The sequence below is a fragment of the Agelaius tricolor genome, unplaced genomic scaffold (assembly GCF_023055355.1).
Source record: "Agelaius tricolor isolate 1412-34295 unplaced genomic scaffold, bAgeTri1.0.p SCAF_5, whole genome shotgun sequence".
Taxonomy (NCBI): Eukaryota; Metazoa; Chordata; class Aves; order Passeriformes; family Icteridae; genus Agelaius; species Agelaius tricolor.
This window is the reverse complement of record NW_027269265.1, coordinates 9,972,999-9,999,988: the sequence shown is the minus strand read 5'-3', so window position 1 is coordinate 9,999,988 and position 26,990 is coordinate 9,972,999. Positions and strand designations below refer to the sequence as shown.

Here is a 26,990-nt window from a genome sequence, read left to right as displayed (position 1 = left end):
CTTTGAGAGCTACTTGGATAGCTACTAAGTCCAGCCAGGTGGTTTCAGAATCATGCTGGACAGCTTATCAGAAAGAAGCTGCAGAAATGGTTTATATTTCTGTTCTCCCACTCCCAGGGCAGTAGGAATCCATGTGCTGAAGTGTGACTGGATGGATAAAGAAATGCCAGGCCAACTGCTTGTGACCTGGTTAATGGCTTATGGCAGTTTTTAGAAAGAAGAGACTCTAGTTGCTGACGGGGAAGAAAACTTCATAGAGTCATATAGGAGAATGCTATTTTTTGTCCTGACTTAATGGATTATATAGTTTTTAGTGTCTCTGGTAGTGTGGCAATAAAGCAGGCCCGAATTGAGGCTTTTAAATTTATTCTTGGTTTTTATATTTTTTTTGGAAGTGGCTGTCTGCTGATTGCAAGAAATTGCAACCGTAATTGGTGTGAGTAACTCTCTGCATGGCTGAGAGCAAGTCGGCATTATGCGCGCAGATCTTTTATCTGTCTTGCTGCTTGGGAGTTTCTCCAAAATCTCAAAAGCTTAGCTCATGAAGGGAAAGCAGGCAGCTTTACAGCATGATCTATCTTCATGGAGGCACAATCCTCTGAGCTGTTGGCTGCTGTTTGTTAAAGCTCTTCCACTGCCTTGTAGGAGCCGTCAGCATTACCAATGCTGCACTCCTACACTGAAGTAGTAAAATTTTGAAATCAATAATGCATGACTTGGCTTCTAATAATGCAACACAAACAAACTATTAGTTAAACAGCTGGCTTCTGGCTCTAAATGTATAATCAGAGTTAATTGAATCCTTGCTATTTTATTTAATCATTAATAACTACCTAATAAACTCTGGAGGTGATCAGCAGCAACAGTAACTGCATTTGTCATCTCTTACATCTGAGAAGATCAAGGTCTGTTTTTCAAACATGAATCCAGTCTTGTATCAGGCCAACTACATAACAGTGAAGTTCAGGTCAGTGTATGACAAGTAAATATCTCACCTATGCCAGACCAGCTGCTAATTCTTCTGTCTTAAATGAGCCTTCATTTCCTCTTTAAAAAGTGTGTTGTCTTTCATGAATTCCCTGCCTAAGAACAATTTTAAAAACAGAGTTGTAAGAATCAAGTACTACAAGTGTACTTAATATGATGTCTTAATATTAAATTAAAAAGGCCACTTCTCTTAACAGTAAACTGGGAAACGGTTTGGAGAGCCAATACCAAAAAGAAATTCCGAGTTCACACCAATATGAACAGGAATGTTGGACTTCTGAGGATCTTCCCAGGAATCACAGCTGCTGCTGTAAGTGTCCCCACTTCACTTTGGAAATGGCTGAAGTGATGTTCAAACACTTGTAGGAAAGTTGCATTGTTTGGAGCAGTGGTTGGGGTTTGGAGGGAAGGGAAAGCATATGTCTTCTTCTGATAAGCATTTTTTGAAATATCAGGGCATTCAAGCCTATTTCCATATGCCATAAATGATAAAAGCTTTTCAAATATCTTTTGCATAAACTGCCTGGGCTCTGGAACTTAAAATTAATTTCTTATCAGGACTCATAAATAGGTCAAGTGTGGTTTTCTAGAGAGGTGCAAGCCACAGTGACTAGGAAAATATTATCCTGGTGCATATTGAGGCCTATTAATAGATATCTTGTCAAAGAATAGACAATATGGTGGGTGGAGTGTGATTATTTCTACAACTCTTTTTTTTTTTTAAAGGTTCATTTTGACTCACACTGATGGTTCACATGACCCTCAGCATTCATACAGAGCTGAAAATGAAAAATGGGATTTTGCTGCTGAAAATGAGAAGTGCAATTTTTTTGCCTTTAGAAATTATTTTGCAGGCTGTGATTTTAGGTAAATTAGTCTTTAAGTTTTTGTCTAATATTAGTTCCATTAAATTGACAGGTCTTTTGTGTCTCTTGCCTTCTTAAATTGAATCCAGTAGTTTAAGCAGCACTCCCCAATTATATCAGTATTCTTTCTAGGTGAATATGAGCAGATGGAAAGACAGAGGGGTGGTATATTTGCAATAAAACACCAACTGCATAGTTAGCCTCATGGGGGTTTACAGTGTGTTGCATTTAGCATATGTGATCAGCAAGGAAATATCTAGGTGGTTGAAAATACATCTTTCTAGGAAGAGGACTTTGCTAGGCATCCTCTGACAGCATTCTCTTACAGCGAGGCATAATATCTACTTCAGTGTCAACTGGCCCAGAATATATAAGTGGCTCTGAGTTAAATCAATTTGGTTTGGGGTTAAAAAACTTCATGCTTTGTTAGAATGTTCTTTCCTGAAAGGTGAAACACTCTGTCTCTTAGGCAGACATTGGTTAACTAAACTCTTTGCTAAAGCAAAAAAAATCTGGGCAGGGGTGTGGAGTTCTAATCTCAGTTAATAATTCAACATTTATTTCATAAGTGTAACTGTACCTTTTTGTTGCACCAAACAGTGGTGCAACAGTACAGCCTGTTAATGGCACTTGATCAATAGCATCTTTTTTCACATCAGCTAATGACTGTACAAAACAGTTTATTTTAAAATCTAACCCTCCAGAAATTTTAAAGGAAGCCAGAGAGGAAAAGTCTCATTTTTAAAAAGCTTATTGCACAGTCTCAGCTATTGCAAAAGGAAGCACAGAAGGGTGTAAGAAGACTGTAAGGCATGAGAGCCTGTAAGACTATAGCAGGAACAGACCACTCTTAAAAATGCTGTGCCATACGTGAAAATGTTAAGGATGACCTAACATCCCTTTTGTCTCTGTTCCCTGTCTTGTTTATAACCAGGTAAGAGCATTTCTTCAGCCTCCCATTGAGGGCATAGTACTCGAAACTTATGGCAGTGGCAATGCCCCAGACAAGAGAGAAGATCTGCTGGAAGAACTGAGGAGAGCAGCTGAGCGCAAAGTGGTGATTCTGAACTGCACGCAGTGCTTGCGTGGGGCTGTTAAAACAGTCTATGCTACAGGGCAGGTGAGGGTGGTGCAGCCACTTCATTCCCCATTGCTGTGGAAAACAAACATCCCACTGACACTTGCTTTAAACTTCCACTAGTTACAGCGTATAAAACCAGGTTTATTAACTGTAAAGTTGGTGCTCATAAAATAACTATGTCTGAAAAATCTTAAGCTGGAAGCATTTAAATACATATCTACAAACAATATCCTGTTACTCCTGGTCTGAATAGTCAAAACAGGCAGCTCAAATCCCAAATTAGTGATTGCTCACTCCTGTCATGTGCAGCACTCCAGGATACTTTGCATTAGATCTGTAGTATCTCTCTCAGAGGGATTCCATTGAGCTAAAAGCTAGCTTAGGGGTCAGATGATCAAATAGAGTAGTATTTGATAGGATAACAGTTGCTTAGCTACAATGTAGGAGCACGAAGAAAGCCTGTAGATGCAAGCAATATTCCAAATCCCAGTTCTTTATTTGACTGAAAGTACAACTGAATTCAGGGTGAGATTGGAGAACAGTATCTAAGGAATTGTCTGTATTGAAGAATGGAAATCAGTTTCGTTTCACCCACAGGGGTTGGCTTAAAGTAGGTTTTGTGTACATACTGTTAATATTCAGGGAATTTTGTAGTGTGTTTCTACCACAAGTTGTGTACTAAAACACGACATCACTGGGACTAATAAGAGGCACAAAGCTGTGTAAGAATATGTGCTGCATGTATTAGTGTGAGGGAAGCTGGTTTAACTGGCCTTTAGAAAAGGACCAGATATTAAAGAGCCAAGAAGCACTACCAGAGGGTGACTCATCCCTCTGCCTTGGACACCTGGTTTTGTTGGGAGCAACCACTTGTCTGGCAGAGCCAGCCTCTCTTTTGACTGCATGGCAAACCTAAATACCCTGGTCTGGTGCTGAAACCTGCCTCTTTTAGCTTTGGTTTTGACACAGCTTTAGATAGTATCTGCACAAGGACTGTTTCGAGTATCCAATACAAATGGATATTGTAAGACTTTCTTTATACCTCCTTAGTATCCAAACTTGCTATTTTCTGATATGGGCAATTATTTGGATGTTGGTAAAACTTTTGCATAACTTTATGGAGATGTTTTGAGAATTAGTGAATTTTGCAAAAATCTCGTGCTTTGTAGCAAATACTGTAGGAATGTGCAGATTATATAGAACAGCTCACTCAGAAGAGAAAAAGCAGTCAAGTCAATAAAAGACACCTAATTTATATTTGAAAAACAACATGAAAATGAACCCCAGGTTTTTTGTGCTCTTCTGCTTGAAATGAACTGCTAAAATTTATGGAAAGAAGAAGGAAAACCCCTTTCCTATGCTTTGGCTAAAAGATTCTCCAAGTAGACACTTAAAATGTTTTTTTGCACTCTGATCCAGACTGTTGATATACTGAATTAGAAGATTCTGTACATGTAGTATTGAACCACTTTAAGACTGTGTAGAAATGTGTTCCCTTCTGGCTTCCATTTTTTGTATGGAGTTTGTTCTATGTTGCTTCAGCATCAGTTGCTGGAGGCTGCCCTGTTTTCTTGGCATCTTGTGAGGAGAACACTGACCAAGGCAAGTCCTACAAAATTACTTCACACTTGTTCTTTCAATGCCTTCTCCTTTTCATCAGGAACTGCTCGGTGGAGGAAGTATCATGAGTGAATGCTGTAAAGTTGCTGTAATGTTAATTTTACTTTGATTTTTCTTTAAATGAAATATTTCAAAGGTCTTTGCACATGGCTGGGCCAGTTTTTACTCATTTGAGCTAGTCAGGTAGGTCAGCTGAGTCCCTGGCTTCCCTTGAAGTGTTTGTTTTAATTAACTGAATGTTTGGCCTCTGATCCATCTATACAGTAGAAACTTGTAACTGAGGGGACTTTAGGTATAGGAAGGAAGCTGGGAAATCCCTTCCTCCTCCTCTTTCACAAACCCACTGAAAAAGCCCTAACTGTTCTTTGGCTAGCTCTGCAGGACAGAAAGTATTTCTCACCTTCTCTGTATATGGTTTCCCATGGGACTTTAAAAAAATGTTACTCTGGGTCTCCCGGAGGTGGTTAATGAGCTAATTAGGCTCTGTATCTTGCTGAAAATATTAGTTAAGCCACAACAAGTTTTGAAGCTGAAGCTTGTATACAAGGTATTTAAAAGGAAAATGCAGTGCAAAGAACCTAGTTCAAGATGCTTTACTGTGAGGCATGACATTATGGCAAAGAAGGTGATCTGTGATTTGCCCAGGTACAGTTTAATGACAAGAGATCTGAAATCTCCTTTGTCTTTGCTGTCTTGTACACTTACAAGGCTTGCTGATCATAGCAAAGATCCTTCTTCTTTTTGCTTTTGTTCAGACATTTTATTTTTTAACTACCAGAAAGATAAGTCAAAAGGTCATCTTTTTCAGTTGTTCTTGTCAGAACTGTGTAAATTACATATTTTAGTTGTATCTTCTAAATCATACACTGCTAGCACAGCCTGCAAGAATCTGAAAGCACTCCCGCTGTGAGCACGCTGTAGTGCTGGAATTCATCCAAAGTAATGCCCCATAAAAGAATGGTAAATATGTCTGTGTGAGAACAGCCTACTTGGCAGTGTTCAAAATGCCACTGGGTTAAAACAGAGTAACTGCAGCTTTTCAATAAAGGGAATCTGACAACTCTGCAGATAGCTGATATGGACCTGTAACCTTTCCCTTTTAGCATGGTAAGCGACCGTGGCAAGCATTTGGTGGAATTCTTCAGTGCTATTGCAGGAAAAGGAATTTAAAGTAAAAGTCATCTTTATTCAGGTTTCTCTAGAATTTGCTTGGTATTTGATAACTAAAAGTACAAAAATTACAGTGGCAGTAGGAGGAGCAAGAGAGTGGAGGCTTGGCTGCACACTGCATTCTGTGTAGCTACTCATCTTCCAAACACCTTTTCTGCATGTGCAGGTATTTCTGAATGCTATGCTAATTAGAATCATTGTTCCCTTTTATTCAGACTCTCGCTGATGCTGGAGTAATTCCTGGAGGTGATATGACACCAGAGGCAGCCCTAACTAAACTGTCATACACGCTCAGCAAGGGAAACCTTAGCTGGGAGGAGAAGAGGCAGGTAAATATTTCAGTGTGACCTTGAAAGATTTTAAGTTTCACATCTACTGTGCTAACTTCTGCTTAGCTTCATGCCTTGAGCTTCTCTTGCATTTAAAAGCAGTTGGTTCCAGAACGGTAATGTGAACAGCCCATATTTTTGGTTTTTTTCTTATGGAAAAAAGATTTTGTATTAAGCAAACAAATGTATGAAGATAGGGAGAGAAAATAATTTTCTGCATAAGTCAGGTGAAGACCATAACTGAGCCATAAAAATGCCATGTTTAAATGTTAGTAGTCTAGCTTGGACACTTTATACTGAAAACTCTATGTGGAAGTTCTTATGAGAGACAGAATCCCAACCCTACTGAAGTCAGCAAAGATCTTGCCACTGATCTTAGTGTGGTGAAGATTTCATCCCAGACTCATTCACACAAGACTTATTCTGAAAATAAATATTGCCTACAGCCTCTTCCTTTACAGCATTACTCATAACAGTATTAGATTTTATTTCTCTAAGAGGAGGTACACTTTATAATACATAAAAAGTAGAGGATTATTCTAGAACCAATTGTAACTCTTTTTAAAATCAGAGTCCCTTTAAAAATGTTCTTACTATTCATTGGTTGCTTAATCAGGCTTTTTTCCCTGCAGGTTAAATAGCTGTTTATTGTGTTCCCTTAATACAAGGAGCATATAGCTATGAATTAGATAAGGGAGCAGTATTCTGCAGGAATGCATGAATATCTGTGCTTGTATGTAGTGAAATCTTAATCCTGACACTTTGGGAGATGACATCATGATGAGTCACTCTCCAGACTTAACACTGCAGGCACATGTGTATCTCATGATGGTGCTTTGTTTTTATTAAAACCATAACAAACCTGATCATTATTTCATGCTCCACATCTTCCAACCAGTAGCAGCACTTGAGACAAACATATTTGGATACCTATGATGCTAAGTGCAGTGGCTGAAAGTACCACTTGCTGTGCTTAGACACAGTTTCAGCCTCTGAGCTTGCAGTTGTTTGCTAAAGCTGAGAAATGGGAGGAGGAGGAGGACCTGTGTGTGTATTTGGTGAGGATGCCCAGAACATGCTCTGTGCAAGGGCATGCCTGGCAGGTGACACAGTGCTGTGAGGTGCAGGGTAGTGGATGTGTTTGTGCATTTGTGATGGAGCTGAGAGGGCCATAAAACACAAAGTATCACCACACAACTTCAGAAAGCTTAAAGCAGCCACCCTTCTTAGGGTTTTTAGCCCAACCTTTTATCCCCCTCGTGGTTCATGCATTGCACCTGTGTGCCCTCTGTTCCCTTTGTGGCTGGTCAGTGTCCCTGGGCACTCCATGGCTCATTGCTGTCAGTGCTGCTCACCTGCTCTCACAGCTGTGCCCACTGGGGATGAGGCTTGGCCCAGCCGCACTCCCACTTACCACAAACTGTGTTCCTACACATTTGCACTTCAGAAACCCCAGCTCTTCACTGAGACCACTTCACTGGCACACTCATGGACCCTGGAACACACAGACACTAGCTTGGTTTTTTTAAATGTTCACTTTAATCTTCTTGCACAGCAGATTATTTGAACTGGGACAGGAGAAGCCTTCCCAGTCTTGCCTGGGTGTGTGAGTTAAAACTTAATTCGAGATCCAGTTTGCTGAGATGAGATAGCTGACTTACTCAGGTGAGGATTTGATGATAAGCTGTTTTAGGTACCATGTCACAAGATAATTCTGCATTTTCATGTGCTGCCCTTTGGATTGTGCTACACAGTTTTTGTGTGGTGGTGTGCTGGACCTCCTTTATATGGTATGAAAAACAGAAAAACTTTTGCGATTTCTCTGAGTTATGCAGGATTGGTTTCCTCATTTGAATCATTGTACAGACCCACAAACAATTGTGCTGGCACAACCAAGGGAACAACAACATGCTGCATTGCCTGGGCAGGAATGAGTTATAGAGACCAGGAGAAGAAGAAAGCCTGGAAATATGTTGTCTGTGGCAATATCTTCAGCTAAACATATCACCAAACAATAGTCTCCCAAGAGACAGAAGCTCTCCTGAAGCTGGCGTGGTTATTTTGGGATTCTTTTTCAACATGAAGAGCAAGGAATGTGCCCCCAGACACATACAAATGTCTGAAGAGCTGGTAGGACTGAATAAGCACACAGGGTTTTGTACTGGGTGCATTTAGCACAGGTGCCAATTGCTAAGGTTACCTGTGTAAAGCAATGATCTCAACCTGTCAAATTCTAAAAGTGTGCCAAAGCAGTTGGTATCCTCTGAGTTATATGTATATGGGACTCTTCCAGCAGACAGCTATGGTGTTGTCAGCTCTTGGAGGGTTTTTTTTTAATAAAGGGCATGCCTAGACATAAGTAAACCTGGGGCATTCCTCCTGCCAACATCACATCTGTTTCTTGCAAACTTTCACAATCCTGCTTTTTAAAATTCTAATTGAAATAACTATGTGCTTTATAGCTGCATCAGCAACCTTTCCTGAAAGAGTGCCAGTGTGTAAAATGGTCAGAATTGAGGAAACTAGTTGCTTTTTCTTGATGACTGGCTTCTATCTGTGTTCTCCAAGTTTCCCAGAGTCTGTCATTTAGAGTATTTTCATTTCTTTATTGCCCTATTCAAGTACTCTCTACACATGAATTGGCTGACCTTTTTACATTTTGATTTGGGTTTTTTTCCCAGTTATATTGGAGGCACCCATCCTGCAAACTGTTACATGCCTGTTTGGATACTGAATGACTGCTACTACTGTAGATTTTCTGCATTCAAAGCTGGATCTATGTCCAAATTGTAACAAAATCAGGGCTAATGGAGCTGTTTGGAAACCCATGGAAATACATGACTGTCTACAGGCAGCACTGGGCTTTGTTTTGAGCTCTATGTACACAGTCTGTGTAGGAGTCCTGAGGTTTGTGAATGCTGGCAAGAGGCAGCAGCATTTCAGAATATTCTGGTCTTAAGCCTCACTCTGCTCATTACTCATTATCTTTGTGTTTTTAAGCAGGCTGCAGCCTACCCCACTAGGGAACTTTTTTCCACATATTCTAAAATTTGGGGTGTTTTGTTATGTGCTTATTTTGGTTTTCTTTGCTTTGGAAGAAAGTTTTGTTTGCCTGTCTCTCTCCCTCCTTTGTCTTTTTAAACGTGCAGTCTGCATGGGACAGTAACTATTTCTTTAATCTTTTGTCTGCATTCAATTAGTTTCCATAATTCCTCCAAACAGTTTTCTAACTTGATTATAAGGTTTTTTTTATTAGACTACCACCATTTTTTTCCTCTGCTAACAAAGGGCTTGATTGCTTGCTTTTCAGATGCTGAGTGAGAATCTAAGAGGAGAAATGACTGTTGTACCCACAGGAGCCAAGATCTCTTTGAGAGATAGCAAGTTTATTCAAGTGATTGCCAAATCTCTAAGTATCAGCAGCAAGGAGGTATATACTTAAATATTTAGAATTAGTATAATGTAAAGCTGTAAACTGAGTTAAATAAGCCTGGATTAAAGATGAACAGCAAAGCTGAAAGAAAATTGGAATATGGAGTTAGGGAGAAAGGACACAATGACAATTCTATAACTAAAATGTTTTTAATTAAAAACATATTAATGTTTTCCCCCTCTCCTTTGTAGCCCCCTCTTGGGATTACTTTCTTGGCTGGCTGGTTGCAATAACAAGCCTCAGACAGATGCTTTAATTCAGGGTATCAGTGATATGAAGAATTGCTTTATATTTTTGTGGTCAAATGTATTGACAGTTTGGAGCAATCCAAATAATAATGGGTAAAACAGCTTAATTGTAGATGCAGTCATAGAAAGCTGATACTAAGGAAGCATTACACAAGTGTAATTTGTGGTGTGTAGTCCTGCCCAATTAGAAAATATAATATAAATATAAATTAGATAATAAAGTACTGGTTATACAAATACTCACTTTTCTCTTGACTTAGGTTCAGGGAGGATGGGATTTTTAATAACTAATGAATACTGAATGTATTCCTTAGTTCTTCTTTAGTAAGCATGAGAAAAGGGAGAATATTCAGGGGGCCTAGGAGGCTTGTCAGTGTAGGTTTGAAAGTACAGGCTACACAAATATCTGAGGAATAACATTAATAAAATTGATCCAGTCTTGAGGACATGGTCTTTTCCAACTCCCCCCAGCACTGTTTCTCCTGCTGTACTGATGTGTAGCTATGGCAGTACAGAGATGGCAATTAGTTTGTGCACCTTAAATGGTTTATAAAGATATCAGGTACTTGTAGTGCTGCCAGAGAGGAGTATAAATCTTATGGATGTGCAACTGACAAAATGTAAGATAAACACAAGACTTCTTTCCTTCCAAGAATTAAATTCTACCATTTCTAAATATACAAATAACTAATTTGGAAACTTTACATGAAAGCAAGGGCATTGTTTTTATGACTTGAGTGTCGATCGCATTAGACGCGAGGCTGATATTACACGTTTAATTTTATTTGTTTCGCAGGAGTTAGAAGCCGTACGAGATGCATTAATCCCACCTTTGGCTTGTGCTGCAGCTAAACTGGGTGACATAGATGCACTAAGAGCCATAGCAGAAATGGTAATGTAGAATGAACAGTGTGTACAAAACATTAATTTTAAAATAAAACTGTAATTGATGATAGGAAGCCATACTCATGGAAAGTGACAACCTAAGTTGTAGAGTCAAGGTGCTATGACAGTTACAAATGGTTTTTAGACTTCTTGGTCTTTGCCTTTCAGAACTGGTATGTTCTTGTCCCCCTCTGGTTTTCAGCTGTTTACATTTTCTTTTGAACTGTGAAAATACAAGTAGATTAAAATGCAAGTTCTTATCTGCTAACTTTGGAACATTTTAAAATGATTTGTGCTGCTTTCTTTTCACTTAACTTTCTCTATGCATATTCATAGTATCCACCTTTTGGATGTAAATCTGTCAGGAATAAAAAACAAACTTGAAGATTATATTTAAGCAAAACACAGTGCAGTGCTAATTCAAAATTTCTGTCTCTCCCCGGAGCTCTGACTTGGGTTATACCCAAAGAAAAAACAGGCATTTCCCTGTCATCTCTTTTCCTTTTTCCCCCTCTTTGCCTTGGTTTGCCCTACTATTGAGATTTTGGTAATGGGCCTCAAGAAACGATAAATATATCTTGAAAGTAGGAATTAACTAAGACAAGAACAATTAGCAGTCTACAGGCACAAAACTGCTGTATGGTGTGCTGTAATAAAGAATATATTTCAGTGGGAAACATGCAGGAGATGGAATAAGTATCTTTATTGGCACTAAAACAATGCTGCAAGATAAACTTTATGTTTGACAGGCTTAACAATTTGGTGGCAGAATTAAAATGTGATGTATACGTGCTACTGTGTGACGTTTGCAACAGCTTGATGTGCAGCCATTATCTTTTTGGCATGTGAAGGATGTGTCCCTTTGTAGGGTGGAAACCTGAGCTGTGGAGACTACGACGGCCGAACTCCCCTCCACATTGCAGCCTCTGAAGGGCACCTGCCCTTAGTTGAGTATTTGTTGATGTCTGGTGCAACTGTTTATGCCAGAGACAGATATGGATCTACCCCACTGATGAACGCCATCAAGTTCAGGTAACAATTCATGTGCTGCTCCATATAAGGTTTATAAACCTTCTGCCATTTTCGATTTCAACTCCATCCACCCTGTGTTCTGGTCTTGTCTGGTCTCAGCAGTCATGTGTAAATGGCAGCAGTTAAAATAACACATATCAGCTTATTTCAAAGGATGTGACTAGCCTAAATGAAAAGATTTTTTAAATAATGTGGAATGAAAGCAAAGAACTTGGTATGCATGCAGAATTTTAGCATAAGGTAATTATTGCTGTCCTCCTGCCAAGACTTTGTCCGTAATTTCAGGGCTCCACTCTTTATTGTGAAGCTTCCTTATAAAACAGAGCCAAACTGATCACTCCTTTTGATTGTCAGAAGTGAGAGTGCAGGACCATGGGCTGTCTGTTCTCTTTCTGCCCTTCCCTTTCTCATCAAGACCAGACTGTTTCAGTTGGCACAAAATATACCGGTAGGTTGACATGTTTTAATCTTCTCCTTCCACCAGTGCTTTCCTGAGTCTCTTGCTGGATGACTGGTTTTTTGATTTTCCCCTTCCACCCACTCATAATTATATGGGATGGTTGCATGGCTCTGCCTGCTTTGTGGATTTCCTCTTCCTGCTGTTACGAATGTCAGCAGTTCTTGAGTGGTAGTCATGGACTTGCTCTTTACTGGTCTCTTCCATGTTGTATAGTCCTAAGGAATGGCCATATCACAGAATATAAAAGTTATCAGTAATCAGAAGTTAATTTTCTAAGATTTAGTTTGTATTGCCTGGGGATTCATAGAGCCATTGGTCTTCCAGCATGTTAGAAGCTGCACACCATAATCTCTCCTTGTCTTTGATCCACTTTCAGCTCCTTATCTCACATTCAGTCTGTATCATGGCAGGAGAAGAGTCAATTTTTCTGTAAAAGAGCTCAGATGGATTGAATTTTCATGGTCTTTCTGGGTGAATGTCCCCAGATATTCCTACAGCTTTCTAATGTTGACAGGTTCACCTGGTCTGTCAAGCTGCACTTAGCTCCCTGGGAGGTCTGACAGTCCTGGATTACCATGGGCTGCAGGAATAACTTGAAGGCTTCCTCTGTTTCCAAGAGCAGCTGCAGAGGCTCAGCAGCTCTCTGGCTGTGAGCTGGAGTGCGGCGTGGCCGCGCTGTGCTATTGCCATTCCTCCTGCATGGTCCCAAACTGCTTTGTGCCTGCTGCTTTTCCTCATGAATATATAAACTCTGCAGTCTTAAAGCAAAAACAAGCCCAACAGCAAATCAAACAAATAACCTTGGAGCTGAATAGAGGTGGCTCTGGTCCAATGTGAGAAAATGCTAAAGCATTAGATACTATTAGATGTTCCTGCAAATCAGGCACCTACTTTTTTTACCGCACCCATCTACCGCCTGAGGAATTTCACATGAGCTTGTTGTTTGGATTCCTTAGAATTGCCACTCCTATATTAGACTCCTACTATGACTCTTAAGCTCTTTAAAACTGCACACCCATTTTGATGCAGGGAATTGTAAAAGGAAACTGCACCATAACTGTTTTCAGTTTCTCTTTTTGTTTCTACTGTTGGAATGAGAGGAAGAGTTGACTTAGAACTAATCTCATAAATGTGTATTGATGATCTGCTGTGTGCTCACACTGCATTTCACACTGGTAAGCATATAAAGGAGAATGCTAAAGAGCAGACAGCTGTATATGTGTGTAATTAGATACCCACTAAAAAGATTTCTGCTACAGAAGTATTTAAATTCTATTTATTAAACACTTGCAAGCTGAAAGTGAAGAGATTATCCTGATAGAAAGTGGCAGAGAGGGAAGGGGGGGGAAACCGATGATAATGAGTAGTCAATGCTTTAAACTGTTTAATATTGTAACTTTCTCAATTTTACTGAACGTTGCATCAGCTTAATCCCATTTTCTGAGAATTTATATGTGTTTAATTGGCATTTAACTGCAATACAGTATCCACTCATCTTAAAAATAGCTTTCTTCCAGTCTTTTATGTAACATTTCTCAGTGGCTTGCCTTTTAACCAGCATGCAAACCTGTATAATGATGACTGATTTCTCTCTTCCATTTATTAATTTGTAAAGATGACCAGGAGTTATGTCTCTTCTTAAAAGCTTCTTAACATAGCACTGTCAGCTGATAGACCAGTGACTTGATATATGTCAATGATAGTCTCTTACATTTTTTGACTTTAAGTGACTCTTTCTTTGTTTCTTTCTAAATATGAAATAAACTACTGCACTTCCGATTTTCCATTTGCAACTCTGCAATTTGCCTGTAGTCTCACTCACTTTATGCATGAGGCTAAACAGACCACTGTTAATCTAGGCCAGTTGCTTGACATATCAAAATAAGTAGCATTCCTTTAATTTCTTACAGCACCCTCAAGGGATAATTAATTTTCAAAACAATAGAATAATATTTTTTTAATAACAGAAACTCTCTCAGCAGGAAAATGTCTTGAATAAAAATTGTGTATATTTTAAGTAGTAAAAGTGCTTCCATTTACTTGTAGAGCAGTGGTAAAAGGTTGAAAATGGGGAGTTGCTCGTATAGTGCTGTGAGAACATCAGATTAGAGGTAGTAAAATTACCTCCCACGTAAATATGAATTTAAATACTTGATATTTTGAAAGGTTACATTTACATTAATTCAGGAAATCCAAGGCAGAGAGAAAATCTACCTACCATTGACTCCAAGAAGCACACTGCAGCCTGTCCTTACTGTGTTTGAGCACAAAATTCCCACTGATACCGTGCAGAAAACCAAATAAGTGAAACGAAGCTGATCCTGCCATAACCATTCTGGTTGCTAGGGGAGCAAGCATGAAAAAGAATGAAGCCAGTCAAGTTTGGATATACATTACACCTGCATTTCTTTAACGAGAGTTGGTGGAAGGTGTGCAGCCTAAGGCCCCAGTCCTGCAAACTCTTACATGTGTGTTAATTTCACATGTATGATTCATCCCTTTTGAAGTCAATTCACTTTTAATAAGTGTCTGCCAGGTGAGGGCCTGGGATGACAGGTACTGTACAGAGCCTGGATTCCTGTGAATCCAGAGCCCTCAAGAACTGGTAAGAGTGTGGATGTCTTTACCTGGAACTCAAACTTTGCTCGTAGTGCTGAATGTTGAAGACTGCACCAAATCAGATGGTCTGCTACAAATATATTAAAAATAGTAGTATACACTTGAGTTTTAATGTCCAGTGTCATCAACAATGGAACATAGCAGGTAGGAGACACTAGAAACACCTTTTGCCTTTTTGTTTTTTCCTTCAGACAGGGAGGTATAACTGGTACTACTAAAGAGCTGTCTCAAGTAACATATGCAGAATAATGTTGCTCCTAGAGCCTGTGTCTGACCAAGAGCCATGGTTTGGTGACAGAACACAGTAAGAAAAGGGAGGGTCAGGAACAGCTCACAGGTGACAATGTTAAGCATTTGTTTTTTGTTAAGCATTATCAGGTGGGGCTAAAATGAGCACGGAGCTGTGCAAGCCAGGGCTGACATGGGGAGGTTGCCATCCCTCTGCACCTTGAGCTTTGACTGTCCAGCAGTTCTGTTCTTGGTTTTGTGCTGTCACCTCAGAACAGGAATTGCATTTGATCTGTTCCCAAGAAGTTCATGGCTCATGACATCACCTGAACTTCAGATCAGCTCAACTGTGACCCTTGTGAGGCTTTTGTAAAGCCACAGGAGAGCAGCACTTAAGGAAACAATTTCTAAAGACAAATACCTCTCCTGTGCCTAAGACATAACAGTGTCAGAAAATTCACAGCCAGCCTCTTGAGATATGAGCAGTGCCCTAGTGGTGGGTACAAGGCAGCAGAAGTGGTGCTCAGGAGAGGCTGAGGTTTGTTCAGAATGTCGATGGCGCTCGGGTGCAGGCAGGAACACGCGGCAGGGCCTTGCCTCCCACATAGTTTCCATGCTGAGTGGTGGGAATGTCACAGGTGGTCTCTTTGCTTTCTTGGACTTCACAGCCACACTTCTAAATCTGACACTTTTAAATTTTGCATTACTATTTGTCCCTAGTCTTCCTCTCCCTTGCCCTGTCTTTAACAAGCAGTAGTGCACAGCACTTCTTCCCGTTTTTCCAAGAAATGTGACTTTGAATGATTCATCAGGACATTGTACTTCTGTTTAGAAATGCTTTATGGTAAGCATTTATTGTAAACACTATCAGTTACAATGCTTACAAACTTAATTTATTTCAAACTACTTTTATTTTTTCCTTGTTTAAATCTACTGTTTAAATTAAATGAGCGGGGTAAATGATCCCAAATCTGTCTGTACCAGGTATTTACAGAGTCCCACTCAGAGCAGGAATGGCTGTGGGGTGTGAAGGGCTTTCTGGAGAGATTCTTTCTACCAGTAAGGAGTAAATAGTTACAACAGGAAGAGAAAATCTGTCTTTTTGCTGGTATCTAGAGATACAGACCTCATAGGTGGAGCACATTGAAGGAAGATATCACACATTACATGCTTTGCAGCCTTTTATCTTTTAGTGCTGTCCCATAGCAAAGCTTTTGTTTTAAAAAATGCTCATTTCATGCTGAGATTTCCTGTATAAGGTGGGAAATGAAGAACACTCCAGGGCAGTCCTTGGAGAGTAAACAGACACTCCCCATGTTCTGTTCAGTACCCAATGAGAGCCTGAGTGAACAGACATGTTCTGCTTTAATCTATTTCAGGTCAAATTTCATTTCAGCTAATTACTGCTTGGATTAAGACTAAAAACTAAAATATTAATCCATGTAGAATTCATGCCTTACCATGGATGGAGGAGTAGGAGAGGATGCCATTGTTTGCTGGCTCAAGGAGATGCTTGGGGATGACGAGCTATGTTGTAAGGGACCCACCTGAGAAAATATTTTAGATAACTGAACAAACTTGAGGTGTGTGCTGTCCCAGCAATGCTTTGCTATGAAGCAAAGGAAGAATTTTTTTTTGGCTATCAACTGGAACAAAGTACAATTAAAAAAAAAAAAAAATCTGTCTCCTAGGGTCAATAATTTTGGAAAGGTGAGATGATTCCTATAGCACATGTACAGTTCTTTGGTTAGTTTGGAAGCTAAAGCTCTTATATGGAACATATAAGTTTACATAGGCTTCATATGGATAACTGTAAAGTAACTTCTGATTGAACATGGAGTTTCCTAAAAACAGGCAGAGGGATTAGAAAGTAGTCCAATTCAAAAATGGAAAGACCCATGGCTACCACCAAGTGATTAAGCAGAAAGTGCATGTGAGCTCATTTTGTAATTTTTAATTACTACAGATGATCTTTCAGGTTATTGGTTGGAAAAACTCATATATTTCCTATTAAATGATAAGCCTACCTCTTTATTTTGAAGTATTATATTATAGCAATTTACTTAAAATAGGAACTATGAAACTATTCCTGATCTACTGGGTCATCATGCTCTTTCTGGAGGAAAAAACCCTGTGTTTTGATTTGTAAACTAGATCAGTTGTTTAACACAGGAGCATTCTGTCATCTCCTTTTCAAACCTAGTTCTAAACCTTCCACTAGGTTAGTTATGAAAAATGCATTTTGCAGATATTTTACTTGTCATGTTATTTTCGATCCACAATAGTACCTTTAGAGAGGAGCCTTTCCACAGAGTTTCTTAAGCATCTGACTAAGGTGTAGGTGTTGGCTGGCAGTGCCATTTGTCCCTTTATCTCAAAGGAAAGGACAAGGAAGACCTCCTAAGATCTCCAGGTAGAAATCAATAATAAAGGTATTGGGAGGAGGAAGTTAGGAAAAGATGTGCTTTTTACAGAGGTTCATAAGAATACTTACCATCATTCTGAAGCCCTAAAAATCTGATTTGCTTCTCCATTAACATAAAGATTCATTGCTTGTCTGCAAGACACAATGTTTTATTTAAGACTGATATGTATGGGCACTGTATTCTTTAAAATACAGGAATGATGCTATGTAATAAATATTCTGCCTATTTGCATGTATTTCAATTACTAATATTTCTACTGTTAAATTAAACTAGCACTAAGGTTTAGACACTAAGAACTCTTGGAAGAGAAGGGTATGCATCCCTTTCCTTTTCAGAGCTGAACTTAACACTTCCTTGAGCTTAGTGTGTGAATGAGTTTTTGAGAAGGGGGGAAGCTCTGTCTACTACATCTGTCACCTTGGAAAAGGTTCATTGATTCTGTGATTGTGGAATAGAGAACGTGAGAACTTGCCCTGACTGTGTGTGTATATGACAATGTTGGATTCAGGGAGGAAATGTCACTTTCAAGGTTAAGTCACTCAGTTTCTCATTTTTTTTCTATTCCTCATAAAGGCACATACCAGTGATTAACTTGTTACGAGAAACAGGAGCACACCTTTCAAGCCATGACTTGGAGGACATTGGAACAATACTCTGCAGGTAAATGTGATCTGGTAATTGAGGTGGCCCTAAAATGAGTGTGGAGAGGGATGGTGTTTCAGAGGAGACTCAAAAATGGAGCACTTTCAATAAACATTTGGGTCCCTGGCACATGAGGGAGTTCTTTCTGTGACAGATGAATAATAAGGCAGCAAGTGAAGTGATGAAATTAAGAATCAACTCTGTTTCAAAGCACCAATAACTCAAGAGAGTTCCAAAGGAGAGAGGATTGTGGGGATGAGTGAGCTGGAAGCAAATAAATACCCCATTTCCCCCCAAAGTCTCTTATTGAGGAAAGGTGAAAAAAAGCTGTTCAAGGTGGGATTTTCTAACACCTCTCTTTAAAAATAAAGCTGCACAAATCATTTTTATCACCATTTTTATTGTCTTAAAGTCCACTTTTCACTTACTTTGGAATGGCTTCTATTCTAATTAGTAGGTAGTATTGTTCTTAAAAATAACCAAATCAAAGAGACAAATAGGTTTAACCCCAAAACTTGTGAACTGCTGCTCACCATCTCTATAATTAATTTTAAGAGGATAAAATTCTCTTAGAGCTGGCTTTCCATACAGTTACTTTCAATATATAGCAATGTGGGTATGTGTTATAAAAAGAAATAGCTGTTAGATTCCATTTTTTCAAGTACTGGTCCTGAATTACAAATTACTCTGAAAATTGTGAGAAGGTTCCATGTATTTTCAAAAATTACTTGTAATTTTTACTTAATTTCCTCTTCTCTCTTCTTTAGAAAAACAAACAAAAAACCCCTGAGCACTGGCCTCTATATCAGGACTTGGCAGGAAATCATGATACTTGCAGGGACCAGTCAGTGCTGTAATAATGTCCACCAAACAAGGTCAAGGTGAAGCTTATGTGTGTTCTGTGTGGAGGCTGGACTCTGTCCTTGGAGTAATTGTGGAATTAAGGAACACTGTCTGGAGTGTTTCCATTGTCATAACATGCTCAGAGGAGACTGGCTAATAAGACTTTTACCATAGAGTCAAAATATGCAATTCACAGGGCACTGCAAGTAACAGGACAGAATTAAACCCTTGGTTTGTGCAGCTTGCCTCTGCCAAAAGGTTTAGGGAATGGCATTCCTCTGCAAATAAACTGGCCTCTTTCTGGTGGCACGTGCAGAACCAGTTTGGCTAGCTGACCTGGCAGTAATATGTCCAAAACAAACAAAAAAATACAAACCAAGGAGAGGAAAAGAGTTCTTCACACAAAATAACAAAATGGGGTTCTCATGCAGTTTGTTACAGCTTTTTAGGGATCATTGTGCACCTGGATGTGTATGGCCTGTACCAGCAGCAGAACCAGGCAGTGGTCAGACAGTGCTGCAGAGTGGCTGCTCATGCCCTGCTCCTGCAGAGCTGAAGCTCTTCATTTGCTCTGCTGTTTAGAGGGTCTGGCATACTCATTTCTAACAAAATGGACTTTTTCCACAGTGTTACTCAGCTGCCTATAAGTTACTAAATCTGAGGTGCTGGTGTTTGTCTCTGATATTTCCACAGTGTCCTCAGATGACCTTGGTGATAGGCTCATTTTTCCAGCAAGCTCTGGCTCACTTCTCTGTCCTCTCTCTTGTTTAAGCCCCTCTTTGCAGGCACTGGCACCTTCATGGCACAGCTGGAACATGGCCACATGGCCAGCTGTTTATAGAACCAGCTGTTTATAACATCTCCCTTCTATCTAATTTGAACTATTTTCCCATGTTTCTTCTACCTTGTAATGTGCCTTAAGCTGCAATTTCTACAAGTCTGAGTTTGTCACCAAGGCAATATGTCAAGTTCTTGGGGTTTAGAAGGATAAAGCTGCTTGCTTTCTGATAAGCTCAGTGTTTTTGCACTTAGATAACTAAGCTTTTTCCCCCATGCAGTTCTCTCTGAATTAAACTATAAGCATGTTTTCCCTCTGCTCCTACCAATCCTCAAACAGACTGTTGTGAAAGACCATGAATAGTCTCCTCTGCCTCCTTCTGTTTAGACTCATGATTTTAGAATAGAATAGAATAGAATAGAATAGAATAGAATAGAATAGAGTAGAATAGAATAGTTCACTTGGAAGGTTATGGAGATAAAATGAAAATAAATGTGTTCCTTTGGCACTGGTGATGTTTGAGAGGGAAAGGAGTACCAGCCAAAACTGAGGGTTGAGAGTATCAGTGGGAACTCTTGTGTAGGAAGTGGAGATGCACATAGTTATTTAATCTTTCATGCTTTCATTTGCTGGTGTCTTTTTTAAAGTGAGAGGTGTTAGTCTGGTTTTAAAATCACTTTGTTGATGTTTGGTATCTGGTTCAAGGCTTTGTTTGGAAATGAAATCTCAGTGTTAGTAATCTGTTAAAAATGTCAGAATATCTTCTCATATTGCAGTAGTATTGTCATCTGTCTGAAAAACCAAACCATGATGAGATAAATTGGGACACTCTTATTCTGAAAGCTTCTGGACTTCTGGAGTTGGTAAACAGTTGATGTGTGTTTATTTTTTAAAGGGAAAAAAGCTTGTGTAGAATTAAGGTACTTCAAGTCTGTACTTCACAAAATTAAACAGGGGCACAAAGCCAAACCAGCTTTCTCATATTCTTAGATTTCATAAAATGATACGTTATATTATGATATATACAAAGACACAGCCTTTCAAAATCACCACCTTTCAGAATAAGATGCCTCTTCAATTGAACATAAAGAGGGGGTAAGGCTGGGGAAGGAAGGGTAAATATCCCTCTGCAGGAATAAGGACCAAGCTTCTACTGCTTGCTGTCTTTCAAAGAAGTCTGTCTGAGCTGAGATGTGGAGACACAAGCTAAGAACAGCACTCCCAAATCTGTTCAGGACAGAGCAATCCATGCCTTGTGCTGGACTTTTTTTTTTTTTCCTTTGGATCTTCATCTTAAAAAAATAAGAAGAAGAAAATTTTTTTTTCTCTTCTCTCAGGGTATTGACACACCTGAGAAAAAGAAAGCCTGTCCTGATTACTTTATATAGTCATGGATAAATGAAAATTGCTGATAAAGCACAGCTTTGTGTCCCAGGGAAGGATGAAATCCTAGCTCATGAAGAGGCAGAAAGGAACCCCAAGGTGTCATTTCACTGTACTTTTTATTTCCCAAATCTACAACTGTGTTGGCCCTTGTCCTTAGAAACCCTCTGAGCCCTGACAAGCTTTGCTCCTGGTCCCCTGGCAGTAACAGAGCACCCCTTAAATTGCAGCTTGATGTTGGTGTGATTGTAGGCACAGACAGCACTGTCAGTGTTCTTGATCTTAGCTCTGTCATCATCATGGCTACATTAGCCCCGCTGAAACTGTGAACTGGATACATAATCATTTTTCTGAATGCAAGAGTACTGATAGGCAGGATGCCTGGGATTATCAGCTGTCAAAGGTATCAGAGTTTAGTAAACTGTGGTAGATAGTTCTTTATCAACAAAGCAGGTTTTAAACATCATGGGAAGTGTATATTGAAGATATCTTTGTTCCATTTCATTATATAACAGCAATGGACTTGCTGCTTGGAGGTTGCACTTGTAGTTGGAATTGCTGGCATAAATATCTGTGAGATAAATAGAGAATCAGGGTTCATGTAGTGTAAATTGAGAAGTCCTCTGTATATATTTTAACACTTACTGTGTATAAAGGAAATCCAGATGTCTATGGCTTGACTATGGAAATCTAGATTTGGAAAAAATGTTTTGTGGTGCTCATGATGCTAATCAATCTACTAAATAGTAGGTATCTTGTGTTTAGACTGGTATCTACATTTTCTCACAAGCTACATCACCTTTTGTTCTCTGGTCACAGTCCCCATAGAATAAGGTTCTCATTTGATCAGTAAATGGCTGCTGCAAAATTGAAGATACTTCTGTGTGTTTGGATTGCTCTAATGTCACAAAAGGAGACCACAGTTTTGCCCTCTGCGGTGAGGGTTAAATTGCTCTTTCTGAATGGTGCTGTTAATAGGCAGTTAATTTTCGAGTTAGCACAGCTGTCCTTGTTTGTTGCTTACAGAGATGTAGCTGGGGTGCCCTGGGTGTGTGGGTTGGTAATAATTCTGAAAGTCTTTGACCAAAGTGGTTTCCACTTCACACATGGCTGAATGATGCGATTCTGTTTGGCAAATACAGTGTGCTGTCCTGTCCAGTGTTGGTGATGCTCATAACTCTCTAGGTAGGCTTTTTGTTTCTTCCTTTAACCTGTGACCTTACAGTGTCAACAGCAAGAGACTAGGCTTTGTAAATAAAGATAATTCATGTGTTCCAGAAGTGGCTGCTAAGCAATTTCTTTGCTTTACTAATGCTTACACTTTTTCTTTACTAATGCCCACCTCTTTCCTGCAGTTTCCTTACCAACCTCCCACTGAGCTTCCTGTTGGACCTCCTTTGCTTTCCTCTGTTTCCTTATTGCTTCTGAGGGGCCTTTTCTTTTGTGATGGCAGTTTTCATTCATGATTTATTGATCCTTTCCTTCATGATGCCAGACTGAAGCACTGTTAAACCTCTTAGTACCCCACTACCATTCCCTGTCCCCCAAAGGCCTCAGTTGTGGGTCATCTGGGGCTTGCATGGAGGAACACAGAGACCATTTGCTTTCCCTTTTCATGCCCAGCCTCTGGGACTGCTGCAATTAGAGGTGTCCACTCCCCTGAAAACATATTTTCAGGTACTTAAGTGATTTAATCAGCAACAGAAGGGATTTCAACCTAGCAGGGAAGTGAAGGTTGCAGCCCTGCTTTCATGGTTTCTTCCATGACTGCCCCTTGCATCTTGAACCTTCTCCATCCCTCACCAGGTCTGCCTGGCTTGGCCATCACCCCCAGGAGTTCATCACCATCTCCATCCCTGCTGCCAGCACAGTGCTTGTCACCACAGCAAGCTCTGGTTAAGGCAGAAAACTCTGAACTTAATAATGCTGGGGAGGCTTCCCCTCTTTTAATGAGATTCAACCTCACTTGATGATTATCAGCAGGGTTCTGCTGAAACAATCTGCAAGCTCATGGGCAAGCTTAGGTCTGAAGCCTCAGAGATGCTGGTATCCTGAAAAGACTGAAGGTCATACTCCCAGCCTTCCCCTCAGTTCAGCCTGTCTTCAAGCTTGGTACTGACATGATTTTTGCATATGCTCTTAGCCCTTTTACCAAAATGAGAGTTAAAAATCAACTTTAAGTATTGTGGATGCGACTGCCAGCAGGTGTGCAAAGAAATAACCTGGTGTGTATTCCTCTGAAAACTTTAACTAACTTATTTGTATAGGTTTCATTCTGATCCTTTCTATTGCTTGTTACATGTGGCACACAGAGGTAATCTTTGAAAAGATTTTTTTTCTTTTTTCTATTTGCTGCCCGTTTAAATTCTACAAATTGTTTTGTGAAACTCAAATATAGCTGTGCTATTGTCCAAATAATGTCACATAAATGAACTTAAAATGTCTAACTATTAATAGCAAGCACAGTTATGCAAACTCATGAAGGGGGTTTCTCAGGGGTTTTAAATAAGTCCTGTGGATTGCTGGCACATCTGCTTGTGCTCTCACTCAGCTGCATCTTGATTTAGCCATTGCCCTCTCCCCAACTCATTTCATGAGATAAATATTGTGTTGTGAAATATGAAACTGCCTGACTTTTTTTTCCCCTTTGGTCATAGTCACACCCACTATGTGAAACTAGCCTGTTGTAAGTACTTATAGCACAGCCCTAATAATTTAAGGAACTGATTCATCAAGCTGTGTTGCTTGCTCAGCTATTCAAAGCTGTTGTAATATTGTTCCTTACCTCTCTACCCTGGCAACCATGTTGAGCCTGGTTCAGCCTTCACCTGCTGAGCTCATTGACAGGACCCAGGAGCTCACTGAAATTAACTGAAAGATTTAGAACCAATATTAATTATTCTTTTTCCAGCCTTACAGCTAAAGGTGATTTGGATGGGCTGTATGCCTGGTACCTAGCTGGTGCAGACCTGGAGCAAACTGGTTATGATGGCAGGAATCCCCTACAAGTAGTAAGTGTCCATACAACTGTGCTCCCTTGGTGTGCTTGCTGAGTGATAACACATGCTCTTGGATAATATTTATTTGGGAAAAATATATGTTGGACTATAAACTGGATTAGAATTTGTTACAAAGTCAAATCTGGCGCTATTGTGAAGTAGGAAATAGTTGGAGCAAGAATTTTCTCATCTATGTTGGAGGAATTAAAATTTAAATTGGATTTTAATGATTTGGTGGTAATGTAGTCTTAATTCCCACAAGTGAGTATTTTCATGTCCTGGTGCACAGGATGACAGGATTTATTCATGTTTCTACTTACAGGCAGAGGCTACAGGACAGAAGGAGGTTCTTGACTTCCTTAGACAAAAGCAATAACAAAGGTAAGATTTTGTTCTCAAGTGCTGGAGTACTGAAATGTATCATCAGCACAAACATGAAGAGGGATCTTGTATTTAAGCCCTAGTACACCCTGGGACATCTGGGTTCATCTGCTGTCCCTGTCTTGGTTCCTGATGTGACTCTGACTACTTAAATCCTTCTTTGTAGAGTGGGGCTAATGTTTATTATTCTTTCTGCCTGAACCTGGAAATGCTTTTTTGTGCATTCCACAGTGTAGTTCTGAACTTGGTTGGGAATGTAAAAGCTACTAAAATAAAACCACTGAAAGCAACAATGTGATGTTTCATCAGCCTGTTGCAATAAAAGGCTCCTCTGTCCTGTCTGCTTTGGAGAGGAAATGCCTTTTATCGGGCACGTTGGCCAGGCCTGGCTCTCAGGGTGCTGTGTCCCAGCACAGGGGTGTTCCCTTCCCCAGGACAGCTGCACAGCCACCACAGGCATTCAGGAGGGGCCACTGTGCCACCTGCAGTACCTCCACCTGCCCTCTCCTCCTGGCTTTCAATGGAGCACCCTAAACTGGACAATCTCCTGGTGTGACATCATCAACCATATGGGAAATTCACATTTGTCACAGAGTTAGCTGTCCTCCACAGGAGGCCTGCAGACAGCTCTGTCACAGAGAGCTGTGCCCAGGGCTGCTCCTGCTCTGGGCCCAGCACAGGGCAGTGCCACAGCCTCCCTCTTCCTCAGGCCAGGGGCAGCTGCCTGGTGGTGCCAGGCATGAATCCCTTCTGTGCTGCCATCATCCACAGCATGTGTCCCTGGCCCTGGGTGCGTGTGCCTCATGTTCAGAGCATCAGATCTGGCAAGTCCCTCTAAAGGGAACTTGTTGGGGCATTTGACCTTCTCCAGTGCTGTGCTGTAACTGGAAACATTTAAAACACTCGCCTTTCATTTCTCAGAGCTCCTTCTGATGCAATACATTGTTGAGTTAGATATCTCCAATATATTGGCAAGTCTAATCCAAATTTAAATACTGGGAGGAGATGATCTCCTTTATTTCTTAAAATTAGCACAAAATGTAGTTAAAGGTTTTGCTGCATCAATGGTTATCTGACCACTTGCGTGTCCCATTTGAGAGATGTTAGAAGGGACTGCAACTGGAATTTTTTATTTTCTCTATACTGGTATAAATTATTGAAGGACATAATCAGGCAGATTTCTTTTTGCTTTCCATTAAAGTTTTGGGATTTTCTTTGGTTTTACCTGATATAGGAGGATTAGATACAATCACAATCTTGAGCATTTAAATGGGAGTTTTCCAGCAGTCAGGATGGCAATGCTAAAATATCTTTAGAATGTGAGTTATGCTACAAAGGGATTTCCATTTTCATTGGAAATAGGTTTGCAAAAATCACTTTTCTTTTGCAAGTGAGGATTGAATGTGTTAAATCCTCAACTCCTCATGGATCATCTCATAATTCCTTTGGACTGAACCACCAGCAGTGTAGGCGGTCTGAAGGAAGTCTTCAGCACTGCATGAGAACTGGCTTGGCAGGCTACAGGGGCATCTGTTCTCAGGAAGGCTCTGGATACTGCCTGGGTCTAAACATCCATTCCCTCTTTCTCCAGGGCTGTAGAAGATGGTCACTCCTCATCAGGAATACCAGCTTGAAGCATTAATGATGTTAAGCCATTATGGGAGGAAGAGAGGAAAGAAACAATGGTGGTGCCGCTTGGGGCATACAGGACAGCTACAGCTCAGCTTTAAAGATTCTTTATTTAGGAACACACTGATTGTCTGAAAATCATTTGCTGCCTTTATTTTTTAATCACTTTTCTGGAAATAAATTCTTTTAAGTGAGTGAGGCTGGAATGCATGGCTGTTCCTGCTACAAGTTGAGATTTTAAAGAGGCCTTTTGAATGTTCTTACATTAAACCACTGAGGACAGTATTGCAGGCATAGCAAATGGAAATGCTGTGGTGAATTCATACCAGGCAAAAACAGTGGATTGTGCATTTCTGGGTTTCAGCTAATAAAATCTCTGAGGAACAATGTTGATTTCACTTTGTCTGTTTTTTTGCAATGACTTTTATCACTCCAGCTGCAATTACAGCAATTGTGAGTGTCAGTGCAAACAATTGAATCAGTCATGGGCATCTGCCTGCAGTTGTGTACTAATCTTCACCAATGTGTCACTGTAAACCCTCACTTGAAATGAGTAGGAGGCAGATGCCATAAAGCATGTTTGTGGGACTGCCTGAGTGAATTGATTGTTTTGTTTCTAATAGCATCTTTCCCACATCCTGACCGGAATATAATCAAGATTGCTACATGCTGGACACATAATTCTTTGGACTGTAAATGGGATCTCACTGTTAACAGACCCCAAATTTAAAGTCCCAGCTCTTGCAGACTAAATAAAGAAGGCGATGTGTATGTTTACAGCTGTGTCTGCCCTAGAATATGTAAACAGGGAATACTTCAGGCAAATGCATATATTGGAGATGGCAACTTTTAATTTCACCTACAGCTTCTGCAGTAATCTGTGTGGATTTTCTATCTGCTTCATCTGAAGGGAATCTTTGAAATGCAGATAGTTTTTTCTTTTTCCTTTTT

At 40.0% G+C, this 26,990-nt stretch overlaps 1 protein-coding gene across 3 annotated transcripts in view; it reads left to right on the top strand.

The window, feature by feature from the left end:
* The window catches only part of ASPG (asparaginase), a 44,743-nt gene extending 18,317 nt beyond the window's left edge, over nt 1-26,426 (top strand). Inside the window, exons 7-16 of one of the 3 annotated variants that reach the window (XM_071426329.1) lie at nt 1,185-1,297; nt 2,788-2,973; nt 5,940-6,053; nt 9,364-9,483; nt 10,531-10,626; nt 11,488-11,651; nt 17,958-18,044; nt 23,942-24,041; nt 24,352-24,410; nt 26,002-26,426. In XM_071426329.1, coding sequence (XP_071282430.1) covers nt 1,185-1,297; nt 2,788-2,973; nt 5,940-6,053; nt 9,364-9,483; nt 10,531-10,626; nt 11,488-11,651; nt 17,958-18,044; nt 23,942-24,041; nt 24,352-24,405 — 1,034 coding nt within the window. In that variant the 3' untranslated portion in view covers nt 24,406-24,410; nt 26,002-26,426. Of the gene's footprint in view, nt 1-1,184; nt 1,298-2,787; nt 2,974-5,939; nt 6,054-9,363; nt 9,484-10,530; nt 10,627-11,487; nt 11,652-11,936; nt 12,100-17,957; nt 18,045-23,941; nt 24,042-24,351; nt 24,411-26,001 lie in introns of those variants that run through there. The other 2 variants (XR_011679098.1, XM_071426330.1) reach the window with 2 other exon arrangements.
* The last annotated feature ends 564 nt before the right edge of the window (nt 26,427-26,990 follow it).